Source organism: Cyprinus carpio, chromosome A9 (assembly GCF_018340385.1).
Source record: "Cyprinus carpio isolate SPL01 chromosome A9, ASM1834038v1, whole genome shotgun sequence".
NCBI classification, from domain to species: domain Eukaryota; kingdom Metazoa; phylum Chordata; class Actinopteri; order Cypriniformes; family Cyprinidae; genus Cyprinus; species Cyprinus carpio.
Window position 1 is genome coordinate 6,231,817 of NC_056580.1, and position 17,229 is coordinate 6,249,045.

The 17,229-nt window shown below is 36.3% G+C and overlaps 1 protein-coding gene across 1 annotated transcript in view; it reads right to left on the reverse strand.

The window, feature by feature from the left end:
- The window catches only part of LOC109095687 (E3 ubiquitin-protein ligase MYCBP2-like), an 85,655-nt gene that overhangs the window by 18,395 nt on the left and 50,031 nt on the right, over positions 1–17,229 (reverse strand). Inside the window, 15 exon segments of the mRNA XM_042763276.1 lie at positions 1,404–1,526; positions 1,784–1,916; positions 3,894–4,115; positions 7,761–7,901; positions 9,854–9,970; positions 11,152–11,249; positions 11,954–12,069; positions 12,163–12,218; positions 12,845–13,051; positions 13,126–13,270; positions 13,386–13,558; positions 13,644–13,693; positions 14,797–14,884; positions 15,259–15,377; positions 16,727–16,949. Of these exon segments, the coding sequence (XP_042619210.1) occupies positions 1,404–1,526; positions 1,784–1,916; positions 3,894–4,115; positions 7,761–7,901; positions 9,854–9,970; positions 11,152–11,249; positions 11,954–12,069; positions 12,163–12,218; positions 12,845–13,051; positions 13,126–13,270; positions 13,386–13,558; positions 13,644–13,693; positions 14,797–14,884; positions 15,259–15,377; positions 16,727–16,949 (2,011 nt within the window).

Genomic DNA, 17,229 nt, shown 5'->3' on the forward strand with positions numbered 1-17,229 from the left:
TTTTTAATTATCAAATAATTTGCAAATACTGGCAGGAATTTAAAAAGATAACTTGGACATCCTAGGTGACATTGGCCAAAAAGGAAAATCTTTTTAGAGAAAGAGAAAGTTGTTAATTTTTTTTCTTGGGAATATTGAGCAATTCTAAGGTTAATATTGACTTCATGTCGACTTTTAGTCAAGAAGCATTTAGTGAGGCACCATAATTACGTCAAGGGTCTTTTTTTTATTCAGATAGACTTATGTATAAGAGGTGATGAAGGACCCATCAGACAGCGGTCTATGGGTAACGCCACTAAGCAGCGGTGCATGAGGACAGTATGGTGAGAGCCAGTGGACAATAAATGGGTAAGACCCAGCTGCAGCACACAGAGTCTTGCCCATGCACACAATGATGCCTTCACACGCCACAGACGACAGCCAAGACACACAGATCACAGCATGCAGAACACAATTACTCTGATTACACAGAGCTGAATTAAGACAAATTATTGTTTGCTTTTTAATCAGGGGTCATACAGCACTTTAAATAAATAAAAGACACTGTTTTGATATTCACTATATCCAGGGCTCCTTGAAGTTTCCAAGACTTTCCCTGTTTTTTGTAATCACTGGATAAGGAATTTAAAAGATCATTGCATGTGCAGTATTCACTACCATTTGGGATCAGCAAGATTTTTTTTTTATAATTTTTTTTTTTTTTTAAAGAAATGAATACTTTTATTCAGCAAGGATGCATTAAATTTAAAGTGACAGTAAAGACACTTACAATATTACAAACAATTTCAAATAAATGCTGTTCTCACCCAAAGAATCCTTAAAAAAAAAATGCATCACATTTTCCACAAAAATATTAAGCAGCACAACTGTTTTCAGCATTAATTCAAATGATGGCTGCTAAAAATTCAGCTTTGCCATCACAAGAATAAATTACATTTCAATTGTAATAATCATAAGTATTATTTTAAGTAATAATATTTCACAATACTCCTGTTTTACTGTATTTTTGAGCATAAGACACTTCTTTCAAAAACATAAAATTATTACCAACCCCAAACTTTTGAATGCTACTATATGTTTGATAGAAAAAATTCCACTTTTAACCTAAAAGGTTTTAAGGAACATGTAGGAATCACAGTTATTAAAATATGAATACAACAACAACAACAAAAAAAAATCCTGGATGACTGGCTATCTACCACTGTTGGATTGGCATCAATTTTGTGAAGTAACATTTAACATCATGGAATAAGCTACCAAGATATATCTGATTAAATATGACAGATTTAGCATGAAAAAATGCTTAATCGGCAAATGCACTGTAATCATATAAACAAAGGTGTAACTGTCACTCAGTAATAAATCACATTTTATTTCCATCTCTCCTGGATCTTTACTCTCACCTTTGTTGTTGATGCCGTAGTCAAAGCCCTGAGCCCCGGAGCTTTCCACACCCCTGTTAAACGCCTGCACTGAGAACGGGCTGGGAGGAGGGGTCTGGGCTCCATGATCCAAAATCGCTTGCTCTGCTCCAAACAAAAGCATAAATAAACATCAGTAATTAACAGCCAGCTGTATTTCAGCTTATGGTTTATGAATGCTCTTTCACATTACTGTTTCCTATTCAAAGGAACAGTCTCTTTAAGTACAATTAAGTGGCCTGTTATTTCACTAATGTACAATTCAGTTTTTTTTAAACATATTTATAAGTACATTAAAAGTGCACATTCAATACAATTAAGTGCACATTTTTTTGGAAGTGAGAGGAGTGTGTTTGCATTACCTTCCTCGTGACGCAGGTACTGGTTTCCCCCTCTGTCTCGGGCCAGAGACCAGGCCTCCCCATCATCACTCTCACAGAACTCCACCACACTGTTCTTATCCAGCTGAACCCAGGTGCCCTCCGGGTTAATCACCTGATACAGACACAGCTTTATTTACCTCATCTCTCTCTCTCACACACACAAACCTGACACCACATCAATCCAGAGCACAACTCATTAGCAAACAAAACTCAGTGGAGGTGCTAAAATAACAGCGCATTTAGAAATGTGAAATCAAATACATGATGTACCATTCAATTTTCAGGATTTATGAATTGTAACGAGACATTTGACTTGATTTTTGAGAAGAATAGCAGTATTTGTGTAAGTTGGGAGGCTCAGAGACAGCGACTTTAGGAGAGCATCTGAGGACAGCATGACACACCACACCCTCTACTGAGAGAAGAAAGAGGCAAAGTCCAGCCCTTCTATAATCACATATGGAGACCATTCAAATGCCATAAAAAGACAGGTGTTCACCAGAGTTGTGCACCATTCAGAACTTCCATTTAATTCCTGAATTTGAATTGAACCATAAAACAGGATGCAGAATTGTCATTTGAATTTAAGTAGAATTATAAATAAATTATATTATATTAAATTATAATAAATTTAAAGGGATACTCCACCCTAAAATGATTTTTTTCTTTCATTAATCACTTACCCCCATGTCGTTCCAAACCCGTAAAAGCTTCATTCGTCTTCTGAACACAATTTAAGATATTTTGGATGAAAACCGGGAGGCTTGTGACTGTCCCATAGACTGCCAAATAAATAACAGTGTCAAGGTCCAGGAAAGGTATGAAAGTCGTCGTCAGAATACTCCAAATGCCATCAGACGTGCAATCTGGGTTATATGAAGTGACGATTCAACAATTCCTTTGTCAACAGTCACCTCTGTGTCTCTCCATATCACCGTATGTTGTGTTTGCTCTTCTGTGTCATCCGCGCCACAAGGATGCGCTGTTTTCTTTCAAATCTAGGTTAAATACACGTAGAAACAGCACATCCTTGTGTCACAGATGATACAGAAGAGCATATGCAGCATATGCAGAATTATTGAATAAAGTCGTTATTTTTGTTTTCTTCGCTTACAAAAAGTGTTCCACGGAACGACATGGGGGTAAGTGATTAATGAAAACATTTTCATTTTGGGGTGGAGTATCCCTTTAAATAGTTTTAATACTTTGTCAGAATGAATTACATATAAATATCAAACACGTAACAGAAATAGTACACAATATTAATAATGTTTGAAATGCTATCTTTAGATAATATAATATAATATAATCTAGGGTATCTACAGTACAGAAATTATAATATAATATAATATAATATAATATAATATACAAGGGTATCTACAGTACTGAAATTAGAATATAATATAAAATAATTTAACATACATAATAACATGACATAAACAATAAATAGGCATAAATAATCAAAAATTATTTGTGTATTGTTTCAAAACGTGTGTTTGACCAATTCAGCTCTGTTGTGTCACTGCTGAATTTCTCAGAACTGGAATTCCGCATATATCTTTTCCTATCGTACCGATTCAAATTCCAGTTCCACATCCTGTGGGACAGAACTAATTCAATTCAAATACACATACATGAATTGAAAAGGAACCAATTCTTAATTTTGCTCAACCCTGGTGTTTACAGAGTGGAAACTGAGATGACTTCAGTATTTTTTTTTTTTTTTTTTTGCAATTCAGAAGTTTCATCTGTCATCACTGTTAATAGGTAATTAGGATATTTATTCATTGTCACATCACACAGAGTTTCCTACAGAGCATGCCAGATTATACTGCACTGTTACTGTGCAAAAGCTGAAGCCATGCTTGGTAGTTCTTGAGAGGGGCTTTAATGATGTGTACAGAACAACAACACACCCACGCCAGAGCCATAGCACGTATGGCCTCTATCAAAAGACGTTACACAAAGGGTTCTCAGAATGTCTAAAGAAAAATGAAGAAGTTGTGTTACAGAAACTGTAGAATCAGCAAGAAATCTGGCTAATTAGTCATTTATTGGCAGCCACAGTAACACAGTTGGGAGTCCATACCTCGCCTACCGCCTTGACTTTGTTCCCCAGAACTAACATTCCAATGGGGATACCTCTAAGGTTTGGGCAGCTTCTGATGTTGTGACCCGAAGGTCCGGTCTTCACTACCTTATAAAGACCCGGTCCGCCACCCTGGCCTGCACCCAGGTCACCAACATTGGCGTCATGGGAAGGGCGGCCACTGGTCTCCTTTCCATAATCATCCAAATTTGACCTGCCCTCCTGCAAAACCAAAGGACACTGGTTAATTTAATTTGAAAGCAAGTGGTACATTATAAAATTATGTTCTTAAAATATTCAATCTAATTTTTTTTTTTTTTTTTTTTTTTTTGGATTAGAAGACAATAAGTCTTCATTTTAGGGTCAATGACAAATAAGGATGTCTGATATGATGAAAACGAAAAATCATCCGTAACATTAAATACTCTTTGAATTTTTTTCCACCCTTTATATAACTCTTTTTAAGAGTATATATATATATATTATTTAACGCATTCAAAAATGCATCAACAATTAAATTCAGAGAACAGATCTGAAAAGAAAAACAAAAAATGTCATTGTCCCTTTAACATCGTTTGCTACCAGCACAAATTACCCGCTTACATCAACAATACATAGACGTATAAATTGTGCTTCTACATACAAACAAGACAATCTTTACAAATATCATCTTATCCTAATTGTAGGTTGTGGGATGAAGATCATTATAACACACATAGAAGTGTGCTCTGATGCAGAGTTCTGCTGACTACTACTATACAGACATGCTTTTCATAAACTGACAAAAGAATAATTTTGCCTTTGTGTAAGGGGGAAAAAAACATGCATTCACATATTCAGATTTTTGTTAAAGGAATAGCTGACAAAAAGAAAAATTCTGTCATTATTATTATGATGCATTATATTGATATTTTTACAATGGAACACAAAAGGAGAATTTTGAAGAATCTTTTCCATAAAATGTTGGACGCCATTAACATTTTTTGTATAAATTATTTTTTATGAGCTTAACAGATGTGGTCAATATTAACAAAAGTGTGCAAAAATGAATTTCCCTTTTGTGTTCCATGAAAGAATACAGCATACAAAATTAAAATGAGATGAAGGTGAGTAAAATTAACAAAACATTTATTTTGTGTGTAAACTATTCCTTTAAATCCTCATGCAACTGACTTTCAATTGTTTTAAATGTGAACTAAGACATGAAAACGCAAAAAGCTTTACCCAAGATTAACAATGTAATGATCATTAGGCTCTTATAACACATTCAAAACGTGTTACTGAAAACTTTGTGCATACAAGGAAAAGATGATGAAATATATTTTGTTTCACTCACACAATTACACAATTAAACATGCAACTCTGATGATTCTCCAAAAATCACAATCGGAAACACTGGTGAAAAGCAAAGCAGCAGCCAAGCTACACACACCTCATCTTCTGACAACTCACCTGGGGAAAACAAGATAAGGTCGTCCAAGACAAAAAGTCGATATCCCTGACTCCTTGGCTAGCGCTAAAGATATTCTAAGCAACAGATTATAAGCAAGTCAAAACACGGTCTGGAATTACCTTCAATTAGAAACGCAGATGGTATGGTTTGTCTTTTTTTGGAAGAGATGGATTTGTTATAGTGAGAGTTTCGTTATGTGTATATTATTTCTTTCAAATTTTCTTCATGAGCCAGTCAGAGAAGAATTTGAAGGCTGAGCAAAAGGTCTAGCAAACAAAACAAGAGTTCTGCTGAAGACTGTGACCGCAAATGCTCCAATTGCGACACAATTTAAATCCCATCAAAATACGGCAGATGAAAGATAAATCACATAAGAAATATGAAGATGCATAATCTTCCAAAAAAGATTGGTGGTGTGTCATGCTGTTCCTACTGGGAGCCTTGATGACATTTTCACATCCAGAAGTAATTATACTCTCAGAATCATGGCCCACTTTCAGGCCTTGGGTTAGGACAAGGCTTGTTTCATGGCAGAACCTCATTAAAGTTGCGGGACCCCGACAGCTAATTTAGGGTGAGCAATTTCAACAGATCAACCACTTTTAAACCAATTGTTGAAAAATTTTTAATGAATCTTTGTCTGTTCATGAATGTCCGTCATTTCGGATTGGTTAAGTGAAGAGTTTTCATTGGGCCGCACTGATGCAGCTCATCCGTCTATACTGTCATGACCAGGAAACAGCACAGCTTTGTACACTGATATTCATTATCACACAACAGCTATTCTTCACACCACATATGATGAGTAACAACACAATAGGGCTGCACGATTAATCACACAGATTACGATTACAGCTGCGCAATAAACTAATCATGAAGCATCAATTAAAGAATTTCACCTTGTTCGCACGTTGGAGAGTCTCTAAGCCTGCTTTGTGTTTTATTTCTGTTACGAAAAAGAAATCTGAAGAAACATGACTAGACACTCAAAAAAAAAAAAAAAAGCTGAAGAAGCGAATCAAAAATAATAATGTTGCAATGTAGATAGTGTAAAACCTAACAAACACAGTGGAATACACTTCTCAAATTTTTCACAGATTTTTGCCCTTGATTTACATTTAGTCATTTACCAGACGCTTTTATCAAAAGCAATTTACAAATGAGGACAATAGAAGCAATCAAAAACTAACAAAAGAACAACAATACATAAGTGGAAATGACAAGTCTTGAGAGGTGAGGATTTGTGAACTGATGCAGGATGGTCACGTGACAGTAGCTGGGTTTCCATCACCCTGCTTTTATGTGCATTTTGAAGTATAGCATCAGAATCGAGTGATGGAAACGCTGAATTTCAAATAGAAATGCCCTAATTCGCAAAAACGTTTTACGCTTGCTTGAGCTGGTTTTAGACTTGTGTGAAAAAGGGTTAATGCGAATAATAGGAGATGGAAATGCATTTTGCGAATAAATTCCTCCAAGTGCATCAAGAAAGTCATGTGACTTAGTAAATCCTGACTAACCAGCGGACCGATCTTGTTCCACAGCATCTAAAATGTTGTTATTGTCATTCGGAAACGCCTGAGCAAAGTCTGTCAAAGTATTTCTGTGTAATTGCCTGCCAGAACTGTTAAACGACTGCATTCCCAAACAGCAGCATCCACCTCCGAAAGCAATAACCGCATTCATTGTGTTTCGTCTGCTTGTTCTGAGGTGCAAGTCATTTATTATATAGGAAAATTATGATATTCAGTAGCTTCTCCTACTTTTCTTAGTGATGTATAGTGCCAGTTTATCAGGAAGTGACGTTTTGTTCTCTTTGACTCATTGGATGGAAACGTGGCTTGTTCGCGAATGTTTTGTGCGATATTCCAATTTTGCGCACAAGTTAAATTCGCAACTTTGGATGGAAACGCGGCTAGTGACAACACGGCGGATTATTTTCTTGACAAGGAACGTAATATTTTAATGTGAACACTATCCATCCATCGTAATAAATAAATGTGACCAAAATAAAACAATCAACAAAAAACAAACTTTGTCGTAATCGTGCAGCCCCACAAAACAGTGTACATGAGTTAGTGTCTTTCAACCAGGAGTTAATAAGACAAGGAACTGGCAACATGCACCCACCCTTAACACTTTCCATCCTGGTCTTCGAGTGATCGTGCCCAAACTAAACTACACAGTAGCACTAACACATGCAAAGACACATGTTGTTGGGCTTTCTAAGTAACTGACACAGCATGCTTGTAGACATTTGGGAGTGGGTCATTAGATGCCCAAGATTCACTGGTTCAAAAAGAGCCAAACAAGCCTAAACATGACTGAGGTTAAGCTGGCAGTTACAAATCCCGTTCCCAAATGAGGAAATAGGGGCTCTGGCTAATCTACGAAGGGGGAGGCCTTTTACTTACGTCGACAGGGACCAGGAGGCTTCTACCCAGATGCTGGTTAAAAGAGAGGCACCAGGCTTCAGTGTACCCATTCATGTTGGGAACATACTTCTTAACTGTCTCATCATTCAGTCTGAGCCAGACACCATCATCATTGTGGATCTATGGGAAACAAGCAACAGAGCGGAGCCATGCCCTCCTGTAACTGCTAACACGGCCCTCGCACGAGCCTCCGAGGCTGCAGAGCCAATCGTGTTAATGCACAGCACCAACCAATTGAATTTATAGAGGATGTCGGAAAATGAGATGCGTCATGTACACAATTTGAATATGTATGTAAATGCTATTGGAGGTTGCCAGCAGGGAACAACAGGCCCTTTCATGTGTCTCATGTTGAGGCTTCAACATGCTCAGCACAAGCGTCATGTGCCTAGAGCTGGGTACCATTAAAAATTTTTCGATACTGATACCTTGACTTTGAACTTCTTTCGATAGCCATTTTGTGAAATCCATTCTAACAAGATCACATTACCTCAAAAAAAACTTGGTTTTAAAACGCATAGCTTTGATGGCTCACTGGCTCACTGACTTTGATGAGATTAACCCCTTAGGTATCGAAATTTCGAATGCAATGGTATCAAGGCAATTCGGTCGGTGCCTAAAAAGTATCGAACTTGATACCCAGCCCTACATGTGCCACTCTGAGCATGTGAAAAACGCTGCCGTGTCATTGAAGAGTAACTTCCATAAGTTTGCCACTTAACAAGACAGCAGGAAGTTTACACTACCACTCAAAAGTTTGGACATGAATAGAAAAAAAACTTTTATATTCACTTGCGTTTTCCCTTACTATACGTTCCAAAAAAGTAAATTTAGTTCTAATTTTAAGCATTAAACACAGATCCAAATACTGCTAAAATAATATATAAATAATTATTAGATATTACAATACCATTCAAAAGTCTGGGGTCAGTAAGATTTAATAATTAAGAAATTACAATAAAATATAAATACTTTTATTCAACAGGAATGTACTAAATTGATCGAAATTGATCAAAGACATTTATAATGTTAAAGAAGATTTCCATTTCAAATAAATGCTGTTTAACTTTTCTACTCATCAAAGAATCCTGAAAAAACGTAGCAGTTTCCACAAAAATATTAAGCAGCATTTGACCCATTTTCAACATTGATAATAATAATAAATGTTTCTTGAGCAGCAAATCAGCATATCAGAATGATTTCTGAAGGATCATGTGACACTGAAGACTGGAGTAATGATGCTGAAAATTCAGCTTTGATCACAGGAATAAATTACTTTTGTAAAATATATTAAAAAGTATATTAGAACAGTTTTTTTAAATTGTAAAAAATATTTTACAATATTACTTTTTTTACTGTATTTTTAATCAAATGAATGCAGAACAGACTTTGATAAACCTAAAAATATCTTATTGACCAAACTTCTGAACAGTGGTGTGTATAAATATAAAAACAATAAATAACGGTATTAATAGATAATACATAATGCAATTACTAGGATAAATATATAAAGTATTCTTTAAAATAAAAAACAAATTCTGTTAAGTTTGTCCAAAATTTTGACTGCTAGGTGTTTTTGTTATATATATAGCTTGACCTGTCATGCAAGCGTCATGCAGTTTTTCCAATTAGGTGTGCTTTGAAAGGTCAACGGCATACGGTTGAGCCAAGTTTCTCTGGTAAGGCTGTAGCTGTCATGTGAAAGGGTCTTCAGAGCAACCGACAGCACCACAGATGTGAGATTGGGTCTAATAGGAGCTATGAGTGTTTGGCATGCAGCAATGGGCTTTTTAGAAATTGGCTGGGATAGATAGTATCTATTTGAGATTTAACTACAGCCTCAGAGTCTCCTGCATGTGAATGAAGCAAAGGATAGGCAAATAAATGCTTCCGACCAAATCAAAAGTCAATTTGAAAGCATTTGAAAGAGTTGCAGAAATCGTTTTAAAAGCCTTTTGTTTTAAAACAGAGCATTAATTAATCATTCATAATTACGTTCACAGATGAAAGAAAGAGAAAACAGAAAAGGACTTTAATTCAGAAGAGAATGGCCATATTCTAGTCCGGTTTACCTCGTCAATGAATGTGATGGTGCCATTGACTTGGACTATGCCTATCTGTTCGCTCTGCAGAGAGGGGTGACTACGCACGCGCAGCCCTGCGCTGTCCTTGGCCACAAATTTGCGCACCTGAGAGAAGCAGAGGGGGAGAGACAGAGAGACAGATGAGAAGATGGCAGGAAGCTGCAGTCAGAGAGTGAGGAGTCACAGCACAGAGAGAACAGAACCCGCACATCCTGTCAGCCGAGAGAAACGTCAGTCCATCTGATGAGCTCAGACACATTCAGCAGCAAAGAACGGGAAAGACATCTGATTTAGCGCAGTTGTGTTGCTTGTTTCCCAGTTTAATACACAGTAAACAGTAACACCATTTGCACTGGTATGTATAAATAGCACTGGCACCACACAGCTATCTGCACTCCAATAGTCTAGTGTAGTCTCTAGCCGTCCAAACTAACTTTTTTAACTTTCATTTTAATAAACAGAAATAAACGTGCCTATATATATATATATATATATATATATATATATATATATATATATGTATGGATGTATATATATTGCATGTAATCCCCTCAAGTAATAGGTTCTAGGTGTAAGCTCATAGTAAAATAATTACAAAATATTTATAATAATTAAATAATAAATAATTACAAAAATTCTGTTTAAAAGAGTTTCAGATGGATGTTAGCAAGTCAAGCTACAGGATGTCAATTTCCAGAAAGTATTCATCGTCTTAAAATCCATAAAATAAATGCTGTAATCATAAACTATCTTCATTAATGGAAAACATTTTGATCATCATTTCCAGAGAATAAGTTGTGAACATTTACACTACAGTTTAAAAGTTTGGGGTCAGTATAATTTAAGACATTTTTTATTCCAAATAAATGCTTTCGACTCATTAAAAAATCCTGAAAAAAAAGTGTCACAGTTTTCATAAAAATATTACGCAGCACAGCTGTTTTCAACATTAATAATAATAAGAAATGTTATTTGAGCAGCAAATCAGCATACTATGATTTCTGAAGGATCACGTGACACTGATGACTGAAGTAATGATGCTGAAAATTCAGCTTTGCATCACAGGAATATATTATACTTTAAAATATATTCAAATAGAAAACTGATATTTTAAATTGTAATAATATTTTACAATATTACTGTTTAACTATTTTTGATCAAATAAATGCAGCCTTGGTGATTAGAAGAGACTTCTTTCAAAAAAAATCTCAATGACCCCAAACTTTTGAAAGGCAGTTTGAAAGGCTGAAGTGGTCAGACCCGAATTTAGGAATTTGGGAGCTCACCTTGCTAGGTTGAGGTTCAGCTTTAGGTTTGACCATCTGTGTGCCTGGAGGGATCATTCCTTTGGGTGGGTCTTTGACCTCCACCTCCAGACCAGCATCTGAAAATACATTATTCTCATCAGCAAACCCATTTCATGAGCTCTATAATATCTACCACTGTTTTAAAACAGCAAAGACTTTATACACAACGGCTATAAATCATTTTATCAGTTAAACACAATTTTTGACATTTTCTAAAAAAAAAGAAAAAATGTTGATTTCGAAATCTACTTCAGTGTTTCCCACAGACTTACACTCTAAGTGTGGCGGCACATCCCCCGGGGGAAATATATATGTATATAATGTAAATATAAAACAGCAGATGGGCTGATTGAAAATGCAAATTCATTCTCTGCCAGCAGAATATACTAAAGAATAAACAAAAAAAGAAATCAAAACCATTAACAAGAAAATAAACAGCAGCGCTGCGCTCATGAACGCTACTTTATCAGGCATTATAGGAAAGATTAAATGAAAATGACATCAAAACTTTTCTGAAGACAATCGGTTCCCTTAAAAAATACATGCATATAAAAACACCCATGTCACTTGTTGACTTTGAAACATGCAGTGCTTATGTTTTTTCAACAAAATCAAAGCCTTTTGGAAAATCTATTTGTGGCGGTCAGTGATGACATTGTGGCGGGCCGCCGCAAATAAATAGGTGTATGGGAAACACTGTACTTGAGCACTAGGAACATTTGACCACCCTCCGAACGAAGACTTCTAATATGAAGATTAATAAATACTGAAAGGCAGTTACCAATCTCAATGCCATCAATGGTCACATGAATGGTGTACAGCCCGACAGCACCAGGGGTCCAGTTAGCACTGTAGGTGCCGTCTGTGTTTGCCCGGATAAGCATGTTCTCACTGGGTCTGAGTAAAAAGCAAACAAACTGAACATGAAGCCTGTTCTCATATTTGAATTTGTTTGTAATTTATATTTTACAGGAACAGTAATCTTTGAACCTCTTTGGTGTCGGTGAGGCGAAGCGAAGCTCTTCAAAGGAGTAATTTTCATAAGCCTGGATAAAAAAAGCAAGTGATTTATCTAAAGCAATGACATGCATTTTTTAAGTCGACATGCAATGAAAATTCACTGGTTGTACATCATAATAAAGAAGAAAAGATCTGTTGCTAATTCTGTTACATCACAACTTTAAGTGTGACTTAAGTGTCCAAATAAATACATTATTGTAATATTTCAGTGGAAATTATATATATATATATATTATATATATATATATATATATATATATATATATATATATATATATTAAAAATAGAAAAATATGTTTAAAAAAATACAAATAATATTAATAATTTTATTTTACTTTGCATTCTGACTGTAAAATTATAATACCAACATTTATGACTTGCTTGGTTTCTTCATTGTCAAACATTAAATTATTGAACTTTTATTTTGATAGAAAACTGCCGAGAGCCCTTAAAACTTCTCTTAAGTTGTTGCTTTTCATTACAAGTTTGGGAAGATGGTTAAAATGATAGTAAAATGAAACTGCAGCCTTTGCAATTTGATAATCGTATTAAGCCATCTCATGATTCCAGCTTTATATTAATCAACTGGGCAGCTCCAGTCCAACTCATTTTTGCAGCTACTGTAATTATCAAGTCAAGAGATGAGAGGAACCTTCATCATGGTGATGGCGATATAACGGGCCTCTTTGATGATCATGGGCTCATATGTCGCCTCCAGTTTGGGAGGTGGGTGGCCACCGTAGGTGAGGTCAGTGCCTGATGTGGAATTAGAGGAGCTGCCTGGCAAACGCTGTAGCTTCTTCATGTTCTCCTGCTGGATGGACTTCTTCTGAGAGACAGGAACAGCCTTGACTTCAACCTACAAACACAGAGCAGAGACGCTTAGATGTGCTGGTTTCATAACACACCATTTGATTCAAGAAAGATGCTAACCTTCATGTTTGGCACATGCACAACATCTCCATATTGGTCTTTGGTCTGCACCACAACAGTAGTGGGCCAGCCACAGCGGATGTCATCTTTGTTCAGGATGAGCGAGGTCTTCTGAGGGTCTGCGTAGGAGTCTGGCTGAAGCCACCTGGGATGGCAGAATGTAAAGATGCTAGAATGAGGGCCCGGTATTAAAGGATGTATAGATGGCACATATCAGATTCTGTATGAATAAAGGGAGCTGAGAAATGTTCGAGGCAGACCTGGCGAGCCGCCCGCCGCTGGAGTTCTGCACACAGGTGATGAAGTCCTCTAGGAAGGAGTGTTCGTTAGTCTGCAGGTGCAGTGGCAGGTTCCCCTCCAGTGCCTCTAGGATTGTGGGAGAGTGAGAGAGAGCCAGTCCCTTCCCCAGGAGCCCTGAGTGGGCTTTACACACCTGCTCAACACAAACACAACATTAGAGCTTCACTATGATGATGATATTGCACTCACAAACACTAAAACCAGTTTTAATTCAGTACCTGGAGTGACGCTTCCTCTAAAATCTCCAAATCCTCCTCCAGTTCATTTCCTGTAAGATGGTAGATAATTCATATAATCAGATGAAGACAAAGATCTTGCTTATCATCTTATCAGTGTCACCTGTGAACAAAATAATAACTTAACCTCCTTTTTCAATAGCGTGACAGTAGCTCAGATGTTTCAAACAATGTAGCTTTTCCAGTAACCAGCTACTTTTTAAGACCTAACATCATAAAATAAATGATCAAACATAATTCCCCTAATCTGGACTAAGTTACAAATGTTCTCTCACTTAAACAACTCTCAAAATAAAGCGCTCTGTGACTGGAAAGAGGCAGAAATGAGTTCCTGCATAGCAAAACGGATGTCATTTCCTGGTATGTTTATAATTTTTTTCCCTAACCTTATTAAATGTGTCATCTTTCACAGCAACATTGTTTCAATTAATTCAGAATAATAATAAACTGTAAAGTTGTTACCATTCAAATGAATCAACACCTTTTTTACATGCATTTAATAAATAAAGCCAGTTCAGAGTCGACACTTTCTTTTGAGAGACAATATATTTATTTATCATGCACTTTTCTGACTAACAACGTTGCAGACTGTTTGCATTGAAGGATGGCTATGTTACAAACTGCAAAAAATATATTTTTCGAAAAGCCATATGACCTGCTCTTTAATGTTATTTAATGAAAATACAGTTATTCATTGTAGTTCATGTTAATTCACAGCACATTAACTAATGTTAACAAGCACTTTTAATAATGCATTAGTAAATGTTGAAATTAACATTACATAAAATGCTGTAGAAGTATTGTTCATTCTTAGTTTAACTAAATTAGTTCACCAATGTCAACTAATGAAACTTTTTGTAAAGTGTTACCATAAATTTGATTAATTTAATAAACAGTTATATTGAGAAATATTACTATAATTGAAAATAACTGACTTCTGTTTGAATATATTTTAAAATGTAATTTATTCCTATGATCAAAGCTGAATTTTCAGCATCACCGCTCCAGTCTTCAGTGTCACGTGATCCTTCAGAAATCAGTATAATAAAGCAGTTATAGCTTTAAATTATGAGCAGTTTGTATCATTACGGTTTATGTATCTTCTCCAGTGCTGGAAAGCAGCAGTCATTCTTACCTATGGGTAGGGCAAGATCCTTTTTCATGAGTGCAGCTGCACACACGCTTCCCAAATAGGCCAATTCCTTCTCCAGCTGAATAATTCCCTGAAACCATAGCCACATTTATATTACATTCAGATTTACAGCCACGTGACAGATGCCTTAAATACATATGCAGTATGGATCACGAATCCTTTCTCTGGTCCAAAACAATCCATAATTGAGATGCTGGTAGTGGTAAATATAAAATAACTTCATTTAGCACTTCCAAGCTGAAACTGTTTCCAGCCACAGTTCAATACACATGCTTGTATGAACAAAAGCAGCGCTCATGTTTCTTTTTGATATATTTCTATAAATGTTTAACAGTGCGGGGCCACATAGAGTAAAAAGCAGGTTAAAATGGGCTCCTCAAACATTGATACTTCATTTCATGCATTGGGCTCAGGTTTAAGACACATCCATATTGAATTTCATACCTCATCAAGACCAGGGTTAAACTCATAACCAACAGCTACACATTTGAATCCATAGAAACAGGCTTTCTCATCTTTCACATAATCCGATGCCGTTTCCAAGGAGAAGTGGGCTTCGTTACCTGATATTAGAGAAAGTGAATCAGTTAATGAGTGAGTCAGTGTAGTAGAAATCATTTTGAATAATAATAAGGTGCAGGGTTATTACAGTTGATAAAAGTAAAACTACAACCATAAACACTACCTTTACTTAAAATATAAAAAAGCTTCAGGTACTAAAATAACAAACTAAAAGAAAAATTTATAAAAACCATATAAACTAGGGCTGTCACAATTCTTTGATTCAATTCGGGTACTCGGTTTTAAAAAAAAAAATCCTCGACTGCAATATGTCCGTGTCGAGTAACTGACAAAATACCAGAAGTGGCGCATTCCACGGACGAGAATCCATGAAACGCATTATTTCCATTTTCCAAGGCTGCATGATATACGTATGTAAGCAATAAGGAACAAGAGGCCATGCTGTATCGTGAATAAATCATGGCTGAAACCCACTTGGCTGTTATAAATCCACTGTAAACCACGGCTTCACACAACCAAAATCAATTACAAAAACTATACTCCATATAAATAGTAAGGTTTCACAGAATAAAACAGGCTTCATAGAAAGTGTTACCAACATTTGAATGAAATTTTTATTTAATATTAAACATTAGATCGCAGTGAAGTGTATAAACAATCGCCAGGCCGTTGGCGCCCTCTGCAGTCATTTGTTATAATGCGTTATTATAATGTGTAATGTTCTAATGTTAATAATACATTATGTATTTTAACAGTTTTATTCAATAAAAGCATAAGATTACTTGCTTTTGATACTTTATTTAAACTAATTATTATTGCCTCATTGCTATTATCTATATGTATTTTAATCATTTTAAAGGCTATTGTTCACTTGTCTATTTTTATTCCCACAATAAAATTCATTATCCGATTACCTGATTAATTGTCCGAATAATCGACCCAATTAATCGTTAGTGACAGCCGTAGTATAAACAAAACAAAACTACAAAAGAGAAAAAAACAAAAAGATAAAACCTGATTAAAAAATTCATAAAAACTATAATAGTATCTCAGCAGTACAAAAATATCACTGATAAGCTGGCATCTGCGCATATAATCACAGTCCTCATAGAGATAACATTCTGTAAACAATCCCACAATCTTCCTGATGGGGATCTGGTGTTTATCAATCCTCTGGGGGACAAAATAAACAAGATTTATCTGCTGACACTGTAAAGACTCCCGCTCAAGGGCCTGGAAGTGATGTTAAGTAAACATCTCGATAAATGTCTTCTTTTTAATTACGGAACATTAACAAATACCGATGTATCAACAGCATGTTAATCAGAATGAATGCCCAAGTAAACATTTATAAAGCTCTGAATTTGGCTGTCTGGGAGATCGCAGTTACCTGGCAGCACCAAGACGGTGGTGGGCCAGCCACTGGAGCCAGAGAACTTCTTGAGCTCGGTCCAGCTGTTGATGGTCTCGTGAGCCAGAGCTTTGGAGCCAAGCCCAGAGAAGTGCATTGAACGGCTTGGGATCAGCAGACGGAGAACATCTTCTGGCTGTGCCGTGCCACACTGAGGATCAAACTCAACGGTTATCCAGCGGACGCAGTCTGGAAAGGAAACCTGGAAACCAGACAAGGGAAATTTGACTGAACCACTCTCATGAAGGTAGACTGGTAGTACAGCATCTCAATTTGTAACAAGCTGACTGGATGTTCTGGGTGTTGCTGGGAACTTTACTGGGTGTTCTGGGTGATTGATTAGGGTGTTGCTGAGGAGTTGTTTGGGTGTTGCTAGGCGGTTGTTTAGGTTATTGCTGAATTGGTTGGGTGTTCTGGGTGGTTGTTTAGGGTATTGTTGAGGAGTTGGTTGGGTGTTCTGGGTGGTTGATTAGGGTGTTGCT